At 37.7% G+C, this 16,037-nt stretch overlaps 1 protein-coding gene across 1 annotated transcript; it reads left to right on the top strand.

Moving 5' to 3' along the window:
- Nucleotides 1-751: 751 nt before the first annotated feature.
- Nucleotides 752-15,098, top strand: cat (catalase). The gene is made up of 13 exons (XM_042495969.2): nt 752-911; nt 2,406-2,577; nt 4,023-4,133; nt 5,519-5,649; nt 6,481-6,585; nt 6,854-6,979; nt 7,080-7,271; nt 8,412-8,564; nt 9,348-9,486; nt 10,711-10,841; nt 11,748-11,855; nt 13,050-13,133; nt 13,733-15,098. Exons 1-13 carry the CDS (start codon nt 846-848, stop codon nt 13,796-13,798), a joined length of 1,584 nt encoding a protein of 527 aa, XP_042351903.2. The 5' UTR covers nt 752-845; the 3' UTR covers nt 13,799-15,098.
- Nucleotides 15,099-16,037: the final 939 nt, after the last annotated feature.

The raw sequence follows: 16,037 nt of genomic DNA on the forward strand, positions 1-16,037 counted from the left end.
GGTTATTATTATTATTTATTATTAAGCTTATTTTAATCAGGGACAATGTACAGAATAACATTAGTCTCAGAAGAAAAGAGATGCTTTGTACCAGATTTAGTTTACTAGCTAATTTCCATCTACAATCCCTGGGCAGCTAAGGGCAGCAGTAAAATACAGATCATAACAACAGTCACACAGACACACACACACACACACACACACACACACACACACACACACACACAGAGGCCACATTCCATAGATAATAAGAACACATAACAATATATGGATATTAAAATATTATATACATGTTTACAAGAGTTCTTGAAAACTTTTTGGCATGAAAAATTAATGTGTACGAGACTGACTCCTAAAAATCCATTGCATGCATTGCAGGTAGTCATTGCAGGTACATAAAGAAAACTTTATCACATTCTGTAAGTATATCCCCCTAAATCTTACACAGTGGTCCTTTAAGTACAGTGCTTTGGTGGCCTACATATATGAATTATATGGTAAAAGTGAGAAGGTGGGTCTTGCTTTACTATCTGATGTTAAAAACAGTCTCTTGTAAGACTTTTGCACTTTAAAACAGTTTTTTTTTTTTTAACTAAGCCAAAAGATAACATCTTGTGTTATGTAAAGACAAGAGTATAGTTCATGGCTTTCTCCTCTTGTCTCAAAAGTAGGTCAGTTTCCTTCTTTCAGCCAATCAGGATGGAGGGGCGCATGAGGGGGCGGGGTCACATGGAGCAAAGTCCAGGAAGAATTTGCCAGACATCGGGTCAAACAGATAACAGCGTCCCTGCAACACCAACCCAGCAGTGTGTGGTCTTAACGTCCAGAGGCGCTGAACTGTCGAAATGGCTGACAACAGAGATAAAGCCACCGATCAAATGAAGATATGGAAGGAGAGCAGGGTCTCCCAGGTCTGTATATTCCCTGCATTTGAGCTAGTGTTTTTTCTGCGCAGCGCTGCCTGACTTGGGATAAATGGGTGAGAGGTCGTTTAGGGTAACAAGCTAACAACACAGAGCTAGCTTTGCTGGTGAGCTAGCGTTCAACACCGAAACCCGGCTTTGCAGACGACTTCATAATGTTTTAACGTGTCCAGTACGTTACTGTTAACGGTGTGTTCAGGTGATGTTTACAGTCGTTGCGTTTTTAAAGCGCTCAGAAGCAAACCTGTCATGAGTCGTTTGCTAACGTTACATGCTAAGCTAGCCAGTCTAATATGAAATAACGTTATGTGGCATTGACCAAAACCCGTTTCTTTTTCTTAAAAGAAACATGCAAACAGCCTTAAACAAGGCCATGGTCTTGAGGCATGTTTGTAGTTGAACTTTACTCATGTGGGTTATATAACCAGAGGAAATCGGAGCAAATAGCGACCATCACCTTAAGTGACCCAACGCCCCTCCCACCACTTCATGTTGAGTTAGTTTGGATTTTGTAACTTACTGTCTCAATATTGTTTTTTTTTGTTTGTTTGTTTTTTTGCATTCAAGCTGTTTAGCAGCTGTGCAGGTTTCCTGGGCAGTGTTGTGATAATCCTCACACTAAGCAGAGTGCACCTTTTTCAAATGAATATAAATAAAATGATATGTGACAAACAGCTGTGAAAATAATGAAGATGGAGTGTTCTCAGCACATTTATCTGGTGGACCTAGCTGGTGCATCAGGTGCAACTTTGCAACAATCAGTGTCTGGTCAGCTGTAGAAATATGCATGCAGTTTGCTTGCAAGTAAGTAACACTGAATTGAATGGCGTTCTACAGTGCAATGTTCTGTTAGGAAACCTTGGACCCTGGCATTCATGTGGATGCCACCTGACATTGCACAAGGCACCGACCTGGCCTCCAAACTTGGACGTCTGCAGCAGTGTATAGGTGGGTGCAACGAGCCAAGTGGCTTCTACACATACGTCAGGATCCAAGGTTTCACCCAAGCAGAACATTGCATTGTAACATGATAATCAATGATATTCACTTCATCCTGCCAGTGGTTTTAATGTTTGTGCAGATTAGTGTAGTTGGGAAACTTTGTTTATTTGTTTGTTTTATGAGAGATGAAACATTTAGTCAATTTGTTGGGTTGGTTGATTGACAGAACTGAATCTTTAACAGTTGTGATTGTTTGCCATCAGCTAAAGCCAAACATTGGGTATCTTGTGTTGACAAATATAAAGATTTGCTACTTCTGTATTTTATATTATTTTTGGATCTTTACTTTTTATTTTCTAACAAAACAAAATATTGAAGCTGTCATCTTGGGTTATCTGACCTACTATATGATGATTTATTTACAACATGATATCAAATTTAGATTGTGATACATGCACATGTGATGTAATTTGTCAACATATCTTAAGTAAGTACTTACTGTACTGTTTGTTTTTTAACCATGAATTCTGTTTGCAACAGAGGTCAGACACACTGACCACAGGGGCTGGCCATCCAGTGGGAGACAAGCTGAACCTGCAGACTGCAGGACCCAGGGGCCCTCTGCTGGTCCAAGATGTGGTCTTTACAGATGAGATGGCTCATTTTGACCGGGAACGAATCCCAGAGAGAGTGGTGCATGCTAAAGGGGCGGGTGAGTGTTAAATCAATCTCCTCTGTGTCACCTCCATGGTGTCTATATCCAGTTGGCATTACACATTAGGGAAGAGTTTTGTTACCAAACGCTACGTCACAATGGCTTGTATTGTTGTATAGTTTTCGTATTGTGTGTGTGTGTGTGCGTGTGTGTGTGTGTGTGTGTGTGTCTGAGAGAGTGAATCCATTTTGAGTCTTTATTTTTTTCATCTTTTGTTAATATGTCTTTCTGCAGACTGTTTTTGTCAGCACAATAGCTTTGCAACTGTGCAAGATGCAGTCACAAAACCACAGGTGTGTAGATGAGATAAAAATGAAAGTCGAGTTTGAAGATGGCCGTGGTCCAAGCGAGGGGGCAGAAGTAGAGTTTAGGAAGTAGGGAAAGAGGCAATTACCCCCCCTCAATTTATGCCCTTGGCCCACGTTCATTTTAAGTTGCAGATTTCATCTCGAGATGTTGTGTTGTTTATTATTGCAAAAAGTAGCTTGTTTCTACCTCCTCCGTCAGTAAACAGTTAATATGTGCGTCACACATAGTTTAAGTAGCTGTGGTTACACTCGTCTCTTTGAATGATGTTACGGTGTCCAAATCAATGTAGTGGTGGTGTTGAAATGCTCCATCCAATTATTATTAATTATAATGATATAATACTTATGAAAGTATGCAGGACTAAGAACTCTTTGCCAGGATGGTTTTGTTTCTCATGCTGCAGTGATCATATTCCATTAATTCAATGACACAAACTTAAATAACAGGACTTGTCAGCCTGAAAAAAAAAAATTAAATATCAAACAGATTTTGAGCATGGAAGTATCCCAGTCACAATTATAAGCAAACAAAAAATATTGTAAGTGCATATCAATAAATTAAAAATTAAAATAAAACTGGCACTTTCCTTGAATTATACATACATTTTGGTGGATTAGGCAGCTTTATAACCTTTGGGTCAATATTTGTAACAAAATAAAGTCAACTCAAGGTTTAGTTCCTAGCTAACTCTAGTGATGTGGTTGAGTTGAGATTATTTTCTTACAGAGCATAATACTCTGACAAATATAGCATAGTTTACAATTCAGACTAGTTATTGATATTGGAAAGAGCTCAAACATACGTGCACACACTTGATCAAAGTCGACTGAACTAACTGACAAAAAAGAATGCAAAACGCCCATGAGGGTCATTCTTATTTATGGATTAGCTCCTGCAAATCTGCTAATCATTGCAAGCTTTTTGGATCAAGGTCAAAGACTTTGGTCAGATATTAAGCAAATTTTGTTTGTTGCCCCTCTTAATAGAAAACCGCATTCTTTCCAGTGTGTGGTGACATAACACTCGACAAGTCTGAGCAGTCAGCTACATGTAGTTGAACCACACATATTTCACCTGATATAAATATGTCAACTACACTATGCATGTCTTATTATTTTTCCTACGTGATGCAGGAGCATTTGGCTACTTTGAGGTGACTCATGACATCACTCGCTACTCCAAGGCCAAGGTGTTCGAGCATGTCGGCAAGACTACACCTATTGCTGTCCGCTTCTCCACTGTGGGTAAGAATAATTATGTTATGTTTTAACGTTTGAGTCATACCTTCATTGTATACGGAATTTGCCCAAATATATATATATATATATATATATATATATATATATATATATATATATATATATATATATATATATATATATATATATATATATATATATATATAAAAAGGCTTTGCCCCTGGATTTTATGTCCTGACAGTGTCCTGTTTCAAGTCACTATTGCAAGTTGCAGAGATAGAATAAGCATAAAGACAAAAATCGTCAGAAGATACAAATGAGCTGACAATTATGTGTGTCCCTAAATATACTAATTATAATTTCAAACAAAAACAACAAAAAACTAGTGGCATTTTATTGTTTTTTTTATGTTCTGTTGATTTGACTTTAATCTTTTTCAAAACTGTACCATCTGTTTTTATTCCTCAGCAACAGCTGGGGCCAAAGGCATTATGGTTTAAGGTTGTCCGTCTGTCTGTCTCATTCTTGTAAACACAATATCTCAAGAATGCCTTTGTTTGTGCCAAATTCCTCAAATTTGGCAAAAGCATCTGCTTGGACTCAAAAATGAACTAATTAGTTTTTGGTGGTCAAAGGTCAAGGTCACTGTAACCTCATTTATCTCATTCTTGAAAAAAATATATCTCAAGAACACCTTAAGTGAATTTCAAATTTGGCACAAATGTCTACTGGGACTCAATGATGAACTGATAAGACTTTGGTGCTCATAGGTCAAAAGTCAAGGTTAAAGACCTCGTCTCTTACTCTTGTAAACGCAATATCTCATAAACAGCTTGAGGAGATACAAAATGTTGAAGATATATTTGATATACAAAGGGTCAAAGGTCAACCTCACTATGACATCATCATGTTCTATGTTGTAGTCAATCAATAATCATTTGTGAAATGGAAATAATACATGATAATAATACAATAATACATGATCTCTGCTTAAAAAACAACTTAAATGATAAGCAGTGAAATAAAAACTATAGCTCTGTCAATAGCTGTGTTCGAAACCGCCCCCTTCATTCATTTACTCACTATTCCCTATGTAGTGTGTATTAGATAATGCAATATATAGGGAATAACGAACGAAATTTCGGACACTACGTTGAAATCTTTTCCCCCCCCAGAAATACACGGCTGCATTGCATTGTGATATACGGGAATTACATGTAGGGTAACATTGTATGTACACTGAAATTTTCTGTGCATTGTGGGTATTTTATAGAGCACTATATAGCGGATGAAATTAACCACTAAGAATTTGAACACCACTAGTGCACTATATCCGTGATAGGGGACGGTTTGGAACACAGCTAATGTCTGTGGTATTCTGACATTAATTTCTCAGTTAAATTTTTTCTCTTATTTGCATTTTATTTCAGCTGGTGAATCAGGATCAGCAGACACAGTGAGAGATCCCAGAGGCTTTGCAGTCAAGTTTTACACTGAGGAGGGCAACTGGGACCTGACGGGCAACAACACCCCCATTTTCTTCATCAAGGACGCCTTGCTGGTGAGTGGGTGGTGTATGAGCCATGCTTTGCTTGAACTGATGTGTGGAGGGCCACAATGTGATTGGATAATAGTCCCAACACGTTTTGTCTCAAGCATGTCAAAAAAGAGGAAATATAAACAGATAGTAGAGCCAGTTCCATCAGTCATGAAAAAAGTTTATTGCATTCCAAAGTCAAACACTTATGGAGACCAAACTCCGTATTGCAGCACAAAAATGATCAAACTAAAATCAGATCAGATCTTGGTAAAGGGTAAGTTCTTTCAATCAATCAGGTCTATCAGATAGCTTTCAATCTGATTTTGTCATGTTTTTATGTTTAAGTGACTAATAGAACAATCATTGAAACTGCTCCGGTATTGAGGTAGTGCGCTGCAGCTGACAGTGGTGAAACAGACTGCAATGTTACTACACTGATAATATGGCACTGTTATTTTACATCCACCAAAATCTCTCTTTTTTGCCACAGTTTTTGGTAAACATAAATGATCTTACTCTTAAACAATAAAGTCGACCACTGTAGGGATCCTTTTCATAATGTTGTCAGACACTTAAAATGATAATCTGAGCTGCAGGGGTAAGAACCAGCACTTACTGGACATACACTGACAGTGCACAAATGCCCTGAGAGGTTTCATTTCAGCCTGTTTTGGCACTGCTGGCTGCAGTGCTCTCACTCAGTACTGAACCAATTTAAAAAATGTTCCCATTAGTCATATAGACACAAAAACATGGGAAAATGGATTCTGATTCAAAAATACCAGAGTTACTCTTTAACATGGATCAAATATAAAACACATCGCATTGACCTGCCCCCTTTTCCCCATGCAGTTCCCGTCGTTCATTCATTCCCAGAAGCGCAACCCCCAAACCCACATGAAAGACCCTGACATGGTGTGGGACTTCTGGAGCCTGAGGCCTGAGAGTCTGCATCAGGTAGCTGCTGCTGAGTCTGAGACTGTTGTCGGAGACAGATTCTAGTCTAGTGTAACAAGGAATATTTCAGAGAGGAAGCAACTTAGTTGATGGCATATGAATATTTTTGATCAAAATTAACAATTTTTTTAAAGTAATGTAGTATTGCAGTGTTTTGTTAGCCTTATTGCATTTATACATACAGTCGTCTGCTCTTGGCTTACATTAGTAGTAGTTGGCAGAGAAAACTTTGCATGATTTTGGATCTTCTGTCGTGGATTCTCTGCAGGTGTCTTTCTTGTTCAGCGATAGAGGTTTGCCTGATGGCTTCCGTCACATGAACGGCTATGGCTCTCACACCTTCAAACTGGTCAATGCTGCGGGCGAATGTTTCTACTGCAAGTTCCACTACAAGGTCTGTTTGAGCCCAGGTTTAATCCTCATTTAACTTAGATATGCCGCCTGAGATTTTGGCATTGCTTTGTTATTTTATATGTTATGTTTTCTATTTATAGACTGATCAAGGAATAAAGAATCTGTCAGTGGAGGAGGCAGGCCGCCTGGCTTCCACCAACCCAGATTATGCCATTGGAGACCTGTTCAATGCCATTGCCAATGGCAACTTTCCATCCTGGACCTTCTACATCCAGGTCATGACCTTCGAGCAGGCAGAGAAGTTCCCGTTCAACCCCTTCGATCTTACCAAGGTACCACATCCTTCCACAACAGGACAAACTGGGCCGCAAAGTTGAGTCCTGTAGTTGTAAAAATGTATTCACTTACATTATAACCTGGATGCCCACACGTTTTCCATTTTAAAATGAAATACTTTTTTTACACTTAAATTTCTAAAAGGTCTCTGCAGATTTCTTATACCATAATACCATATTTGGTACCTTAGTACAAACCGCCAGTCTTCAGAAAACTTGCTGTGGCCCGCACTCTTGTATGATCAATTTATTTTTTAGAAATTCTGAATTTTAGCTTTTAGAAAACAGAATCGAATAGTCTGGAAATATTATATCTGCAAATATTTTTTCAAACTCAAACTTTTTTCTACACATATCCAGACCTGAAAATGACTAAAGTCCAATTTCATACTTTTTCATATTACTCAGGAACCCAACTGTAACCTCTTGTGGGTTACTTCAAATGTGTGTTTGTAACAAATTGACATTATTACAGGTGGTTTTGTAGGTTCACCGCAGTGTTGATAGTTGTCAGTGAAACTTGCATGAGGTTGAATGACGTACAGTCCCATCAAGATCTATTTCTGTTCAAGTGAGTCAAATATATCGTTATGGGAAACGTAATTTTTAAAAAAAAAAGTTCACTGAAATTGTCAAAACAAACGCATAATTGTAAATAATGTTCTTATCACATAAGAGTGTATGATATTATCTTTCAATAAATAGAAAAATAACCTACTAAAAATGTATTTGAAGCAAACCCTTAACAGCTCATCAGTCAAATAATTTAATGAAGCTCTACAAATGAATCCCAATCTGTCAGATAGTTTTTATCACTCTATTTTTGTAACCTCGTAAAGAGAAATACAAAAAATTCAAGCCATCAACACATTTGGGCACTATGTAGTATGTACTGTGGTGCTAGCATTAGGAGGATATGATCCTGGCATCCCTCATTTTACATCACTTTGTGTTGGATTGTGAGCAAAACTTTTTCCTTAGTTATCATTTTAATTTTCCAATTAATAAAAGGATTAATTATTCATGCAGATACCAACATCAGATGACGAGTTTTTTGAATTGATGTTTATTATAGAAATGAGGTGATGTTAAGAAACTATCTCTCAGCTAATGAATGTTGCATTTTTTCTCATTTAGGTTTGGTCACATAAAGATTACCCCTTGATCCCAGTGGGCAAAATGGTACTGAACCGGAACCCAGTCAACTACTTCTCAGAGGTGGAGCAGCTGGCCTTTGACCCCAGCAACATGCCGCCGGGCATCGAGCCGAGCCCTGACAAGATGCTGCAGGTGACACCGCAACACATGTTCTCCTGACGTTTTTCAGTCAATTGAAAACAATAAATAAATAATTACATCATAAACAAAAGCAATATTCCGCTGCCTGAAGCGCAGTGTCGGTGACAGTTGTGGCCAGATGCTGTTTTTGGGGGTGGGGTGGGTGAGGTTGTCCATCCCTTCTCATGAATGAGATTTGTCAGGGCTGCCTTGAGGGAATGTCTTCAATTTTGGCATGGACGTTAACTTGGACTCCATGGTGAACTGATGAGAATTTGGTGTTCAAATGTCGAGGTCACTGTGACCCAGTCTATCATGACAAATGAAATTTTGTTTTTTAAATTTTGTCTAAAAAACGACTTATAAATCAACCTATTACCATTTGGTCAGATACTGAATCGGCGACACTAATCTTGGGTGCTCACCTTGAGATCCTCTGTTCTGCCAGTGGGAGATGTGTGTGGAGCATCCATGTTTTCACAGACATCGATGTTGACTGTAAGTGCAACTTGACTGGTTTGCAGAGGCATTAGTTTTTGTTTTGATCACTAAAACAACATTCCTTGATAACTTAAAAAATCTTGAAGGACCAGTCTCAGTCTCATTTGTGTCTCATTAAAGTGTGGTTATTAGGTGATGCCCAAGTTTGGATGCTTTCATTCTCTTCCAGCAGAAATAAAGTTGGGTTAAATACTGCCAATAAACTTCTCAAAATGTATTCACATTTGACATTACAGAAACCTGCGGTGTAACAGGGTTCTGTCTTGTGTGTCTTTCTCCTGTATCTTCGTCTAGGGTCGTCTTTTCTCCTACCCAGACACACATCGACACCGACTGGGAGCCAACTACTTGCAGATTCCCGTCAACTGCCCCTTCAGGGCCCGTGTGACCAACTACCAGCGTGATGGTCCAATGTGCATGTTTGACAACCAAGGTAGGTCATTGTCCTGCCTGTTTGTCTGTCTCTGTGGATTTGTCTGTGTTTCTTCCTGCATACAATAATGTGTATGCAGTGTTTTCTAGCAGTGATGGGCCACCTGGCATAAAATAAAGCACACCCCCCACCACCAGATGCAGTACCTAGGGTTCTCCAACAGATGTCGCCATTTGGACTGTATTAAATTTGACATAGTGAACCATATTTAGCAATTCAATTCAAAACTATTTTATTTAAAAAGCCCGTTATCACAAATCACAATTTGCCTCAGAGGGCTTCACAGTACATGACATCCTTCTGTCAGCAACTGAGGAAAACTTCCCCAAAATGCCCCTTTAACAATGAATAAAGATGGTAAAAACCTCAGGAAGAGTGACTGAGGACGGATCTCTCTTTTGCAGGACAGACAGACGTCTAATAAATGTCGTAAAGAACAATAAATTTACAGTAGACAACATAATGATATGAGAGAGAGGGAGATAGGGGTAGTGATGCACAGCAACAATTCCTTCATAGTCGATCAGTACCAGCCATTCTCATCACTAATGAGCAGAAGTGAGAATGCTTTGTTTTTCCACATACATTTTTATTGGCAACATTTTTGCAACGTAGTACAATACAGTAAATCACACAAAAAAATCTAAGGGCAAAATGGACACTGTTTGAGGAATTCATTATTTATTTCCCCCCCATCATTTATAAATGCCTGTTCATGGCTTGACTTGATTCGGTTTTACTTAATTATCTGGAAAAAACATTCTGAAATTTGTCTTGCGTCCCAGGATGTCAACCATTTCATACATACAAAAAAACCCCAAACATTTAACCAAATAACAACACAACAAACACTACTGATTACATCAAACTTTATGAAAAGTGGATGTGGTTCAAAATGAAACATTTCATCATCATTTCAGCTCTAACATTGTTTGCATCTCGGTTTTGATGTTGCTATTTTCAGTCTTTACATACAAAACCTTTGTCCATATTTCCCATTTTTCTTCCAAATGAAATTCTTATAGTCTCAAGATATGTTTCTTTTTCTGTTTAGAAGATTTATTCAATATTCAGTTCTAACTGTGTTGAATATATGAAGACAAAACACTGTCATTTACACTGTAACAAACACCTCTTTTGTTGTAGTTACTTCAGTATTTGCAGAATTCATCCCTCTTCCTCTTCTTACTCAACTCACCAGTGTTTGCTCTTCCCGGCCTCTAGGTGGAGCTCCAAACTACTATCCCAACAGCTTCAGTGCCCCAGAGACCCAGCCTCAGTTCATTGAGTCCAAGTTCAAGGTGTCTCTGGATGTGGCACGCTACAACAGTGCAGATGAAGATAATGTCACACAGGTAAAGAGAATGTCACAGTTTAACAGGCCTATTTACTTGGCTAATATATTCAAATGGCTCTCCTGGACTGTTGCTCAAACTGCAGGCTGTACGTCCGCAGTTTGTTGTTGCCTGCCACCCTTGCTGCCATTGCAGACACAAACAGGATACAGATCAGTGTTTTTCCAACTTTGCCCTTTGTAGATGGGCTTCTAACTACAGTGGTTGCTGCAAAAACACATTTATTTTAAGTCATGAAGTCATTACTCTTTTTCTATGAAAGCACTTATGTATGTATTTCAAAGTTGCACTGATTAATTTTTCATTGTCAACAATAGATACAATGATTACTTGTATGTGGAAGGTGTCACTTATAGTGGCAAACCTTCAGAGAATTATCACCCAACTCTGCAGCTCCCTTGAGCTTTACAGAGTTTCAGCCTTTTTCAACTCATTGGTTTGGTGTTGTGGTTGGCATGTTTATTGCTTTGGTTCCCTCTCACTGTTCTCATCAGTGTGGTTTTCAGCAGAAGCAGCTCCAGGAAGCAACCCACAGTATGCTTCCTGTCCAGTACCGAACAGCGGAAAGACAAAGTTAGCGACTAGCTAATGATTGTAGTGAAGCAGTGTAAGACCCACATTTTAGGACCAAAACAGAACTTAAGGAGAGTGAATATGAAACATAATTACAAATTTATGTTAATGTTACTTAATTCTGCTTTAATATGATGAATATCAATCAGTATTCAACTACCCTACTGCAGTTAAAGTACAGCAAAGCAGACAAGGGAATTTATCATCCACATGTCTGGCTAAATGGGCAATAAGTCACATTTCTAGTATATTAAAAGGGCACCCATTTGTTTGTTGACTTTTTTTCTTTTTTTGTACTCTGACCCAATGTTTTATATTTGTGTTTTATTGCAGGTTCGTGCCTTCTTCACCCAGGTGCTGAATGAAGAGGAGCGCCAGAGACTTTGCCAGAACATGGCAGGGTCCCTGAAGGGAGCACAGCTCTTCATCCAAAAACGCATGGTGAGTCTGCATCACCTTTTTAGTATCCACACAGTATGTGTCACTTGTCACTTACCATTTAAAGAGTGTTATTATGTTATCAGTTAACATTTACTCTTGTTAGCAGAAAAGAATGATTGTTAATGATTGGGTTAGTGAACTGATAGCACCTACTTAGAAATGACACAAATAAAAAAAAAACACAAAACCACATGATGTACTGTAGCTTTTAAAAACAAACAAATAAGACGGTGAGCTTGCACACAGGAAACATGGTTTTGTGGGTGTAAAGCAAGGCAAATGACAAGAGGCAAATGACTTTACAAACTTTAAAGTAAAGCATTTAAATACAAACTCTGAAAGACTGAATATGAGAACATATACAAACTTAGGCATAATCCTGAAGATGCCATAAACACATAGGAAGGCAGCAAAAAAAGGTTTAAAGCCTGCTTTTACAGGAGGGGTTAGGGCACACTTTAGTTCATCTGGCAATTCTTTTCAAAAGCATGATGCAGAGTCACTGACTCAGTCTTCACTGATCTTTGATTTCACTCTCAGAAAAGGGAGCGTTTTTTGCCAGAGGACTGGCCTTTTATATTGTACAAGCTGGCTTGCACTTTATTTTGGTGTCTACACCATTCAGTTATTTACATTATGAGTTTTTTGTTGTGGAGTGCCAAGTACAGTGACTTTGGTTTTATCTTTTGAGTTGGGGAAAATTGACATAAATTCATGCATATGTATGAAAAAACATTTATCTAAAAACATGTTAACATAGTTAACATGTTTGGGAGGGGCTGGAGCCTATCCCATCTGTCATTGGGCGAGAGGCAGGATACACCCTGGACAGGTTGCCATGCTATCGCAGGGCTGACACATAGACAGACAACCATTCATGCTCACATTCACACCTGAGGGCAATTTAGAGTTACCAAATAACCTGGCCTGCATGTCTTTGACATGTGGGAGGAAGAACCCACCAAATGTCTTCAAATTCTTGTTAAAATGTTGCTAAAACCCTATTGGTATACAGAGGTACATTTTATATAACCTTTTTTTTAAAAAAAAGCCCAGCCCACTTCAAACCAAAAAGAAATACAGAAATCTGTCATGAGAAGTAACAAAATCTTTGGCAGGTAATAGTTTGCATTGGTAAGAATATGTTCAGGGTTTAAGTCTCATTGTCTTGTTTTCTTTTTTTTTTAAATGCAGGTTGAGAGCTTGAAGGCTGTCCATCCAGACTATGGAAACCGGGTTCAGACCCTTCTAAACAAGTACAACGCAGAGGCACAGAAGGTAAACACAGTCCCAGCCAAGTCTAATAAAAAGTCCCCACCCAGGTTAAAGTCAGGTTATATGCTTGAAGTTGAAGTTAATATTATTTCCATACTTTTAAAGACCTAATTGCATCTTTGAGTTCTAATCAGTTACATCAATGACACACTTTTACTTTAATTTCACCTTCACCTTGAACTTCACCTTCTTTTCCGCTTATCCGGGGTCGGGTCGCGGGGGCAGCTGCCTAAGTAGGGAAGCTCAGACTTTCTTTTATAGTACTTCTAAAATAGCATAAAAAAAAACCCCATTCATATCATAGTATGTAATTTAAACTGCACAAAGAAATCATAGTATAGTATGTGGTCCATAACAGCAGGAAGTAGCACGCCATAAAATGGCATAAAAATCATAATATAGCATGTGGTAAAAATTTAAATAAAATAATAACTACTTCATAATCAACTAACACAAATAGAACTACATTTTTTCACACCTACTGGACCTTTTATTTGTTGTATAGTTCACTATGTCAACAGTTAATCAGTGAGTATGCTGTTCATATTTTGGTCCATAAATCAGCTAATGCCATCTTTCTTCACTTTTTCTTTCTTTCACAGAGCACAACTCTGCATGTTTACAGTCGTCCAGGAGCCTCAGCTATCGCCGCGTCCTCCAAGATGTAATGCCTTAAATTTGCAGCAGGGGCAGAACCCTCATTTATCTATGAGCAAATGCACTTCCAAAATTACAACTGCTAGCACCAGTGACAAGATTGGACTTGTCTTGTCACCGACTTTTCTGTCAGTGACAAGACTGAAATAAACCTGAAATGTCCGGGTTGGGGTTTGTTCATGTCTAATTCAACCAATCTCAACAATCGGCTTCCTCCAAAAGTCTTAAAGCTAGAAATATTCCGGAGGCTCTTGATCTCAAAATACCTTATGGGGTTTATTAGTCTTGACTGAACAGCAGTTTAGGAACTAAAATTTAGTTTTAAGTTATAAAATTAAAACTGATTTTGATCTGAGTGTTTGGTTATACCAAAACATGCCAATTTTGAGTGTTTGGGTTTTAGAACATAAATGCCTTTTATTAACTTTTTTATTTGATTGCATTAAATCAGTTAACCCCAACTTCCGTTGAGCACTATGATGAGTACATATTGTTTCAAATAATTCCTCAGGTTGTGCGTGTACTACTATGTTGAGATGATTTTTTTCTTTCGCTAAGTTTTAAGAAAACAAATCCTTTTATTCAAAATGTCTTCTGTCCACAGTCAAATATTTTTTGTAAATTTATATACCAGTCAGTGTATTGCTAGATGTGCACTGCATGAATCTTCAACCTGGGTTCAAGTGGCTTGTGGCTTTGCTTATGGCTGTGTTTTTGTTTTCACTATGGGCAATAATCATTTTTGGCTAGTTTTCTTATAATCATTATGAGAAAATGGGTTTTTTTAATGAGTAGAAATGGCAACATTATCAGTTGTTTCTTTGTGGGCGTCTGCATATTTCGTCAATGTGCAATTCGGGAAGAGCAAGATGAGAAATTATTTTAACAGCAACTAAAATAACAGTGCCTTTTTTTGTTTGCTAAATTAACCAAATGCAGATTATTTCAATCTTAAACTGCAAGAGTCAGTTGTGAATTGATCTCAGTTAAGTGCTACAGTTCTCAAAGTTTAATTAATCTATATGAAGTAACTGTTCGTTGTGGTGCCATCACTATAGTGAGGAGATTTGCGTGATTATTTCGGACTTAACATCAAGTTAGTTTACCCTAAAAATATCATGTTGATCACTTTCATCCTGGAAAAAGACCACAAAGATCCCCATAAGGATACAAAACATTTAAGAGTATCAATGTCCAGTATGAATTGTCTGTGTAATCTGCTATATTCATGTGAATGTTTTGGTCTGGATGTAACAGACTTTTTTTTTGTTAATATTAACATTAAAGTTGACAATATGAATTGATTTGTAAGTGAAGCCTATTAACAGCTTTTATTTGTCCTCAATTCTAATACTCTACTTGTATTTTTTAAATGGGTAGGCATGTTTATTGGATTGTTAAACACACCGTGTTTTAGCAACATTTTATACTATGGTTTGTTTGGGCCGCCTATTTTATGTGTTGTAATGTGGTTTTCGGCGGTTTTTTGGACATGTCATATTTTGACATTTTTGCCATACTATAATATGGCATTTTCAGTGGATTTTTCGACATGCTATTTTATGGTGTTTTTGACCGTTTTTTTTTTCAAAATCCTATGCCAGGGCGTGTCTTGGCATGCTATTTTAAATAGTTTAATGTGGTTTTCAGCATTTTTTTGGACATGTCATAATGTGACATTTTTGCCATACTATAGTATGGCATTTGTTGGATTTTTCAACATGCTATTTTGTGGTGTTTTGACTGTTTTTGCAAAATCCTATGCCGGGGTGTGTCTCGGCACGCTATTTAATGTGGTTTAATGTGGTTTTCAGTAGTTTATTGGACATGTCATATTTTGACATTTTGTCATACTATAGTATGGCATTTTCAGTGGATTTTTCGACATGCTATTTTGTAGTGTTTTTGGCCCTTTTTGGCAACATTTTATGCTATGGTGTGGTTGGCCATGCTATTTTATGTGGTTTAATGTGGTTTTCAGCAGTTTTTTGGACATGTCACATTTTGAAATTTTCGCCATACGAAAGTATGACATTTTCTGGATTTTTCGACATGTTATTTTATGTTTTTTTTTTTTTTTACCGTTTTTGCAAAATCCTATGCTATGGTGTGTCTCAGCATTCTATTTTATGTGTCTTAAGCTGTTTTTAGGCATGTCAAATTTTGACATTTTTTTGGGTTTTGGACAGTTTTTGGATGTTTTTTCAGGACTGTATACCACAACATGCCCCTACACGCCATATGAAATGC

This window comes from Plectropomus leopardus, chromosome 7 (genome assembly GCF_026936395.1).
Source record: "Plectropomus leopardus strain MGB_pleo_1.0 chromosome 7, ASM2693639v1, whole genome shotgun sequence".
In the NCBI taxonomy this organism is placed as follows: domain Eukaryota; kingdom Metazoa; phylum Chordata; class Actinopteri; order Perciformes; family Serranidae; genus Plectropomus; species Plectropomus leopardus.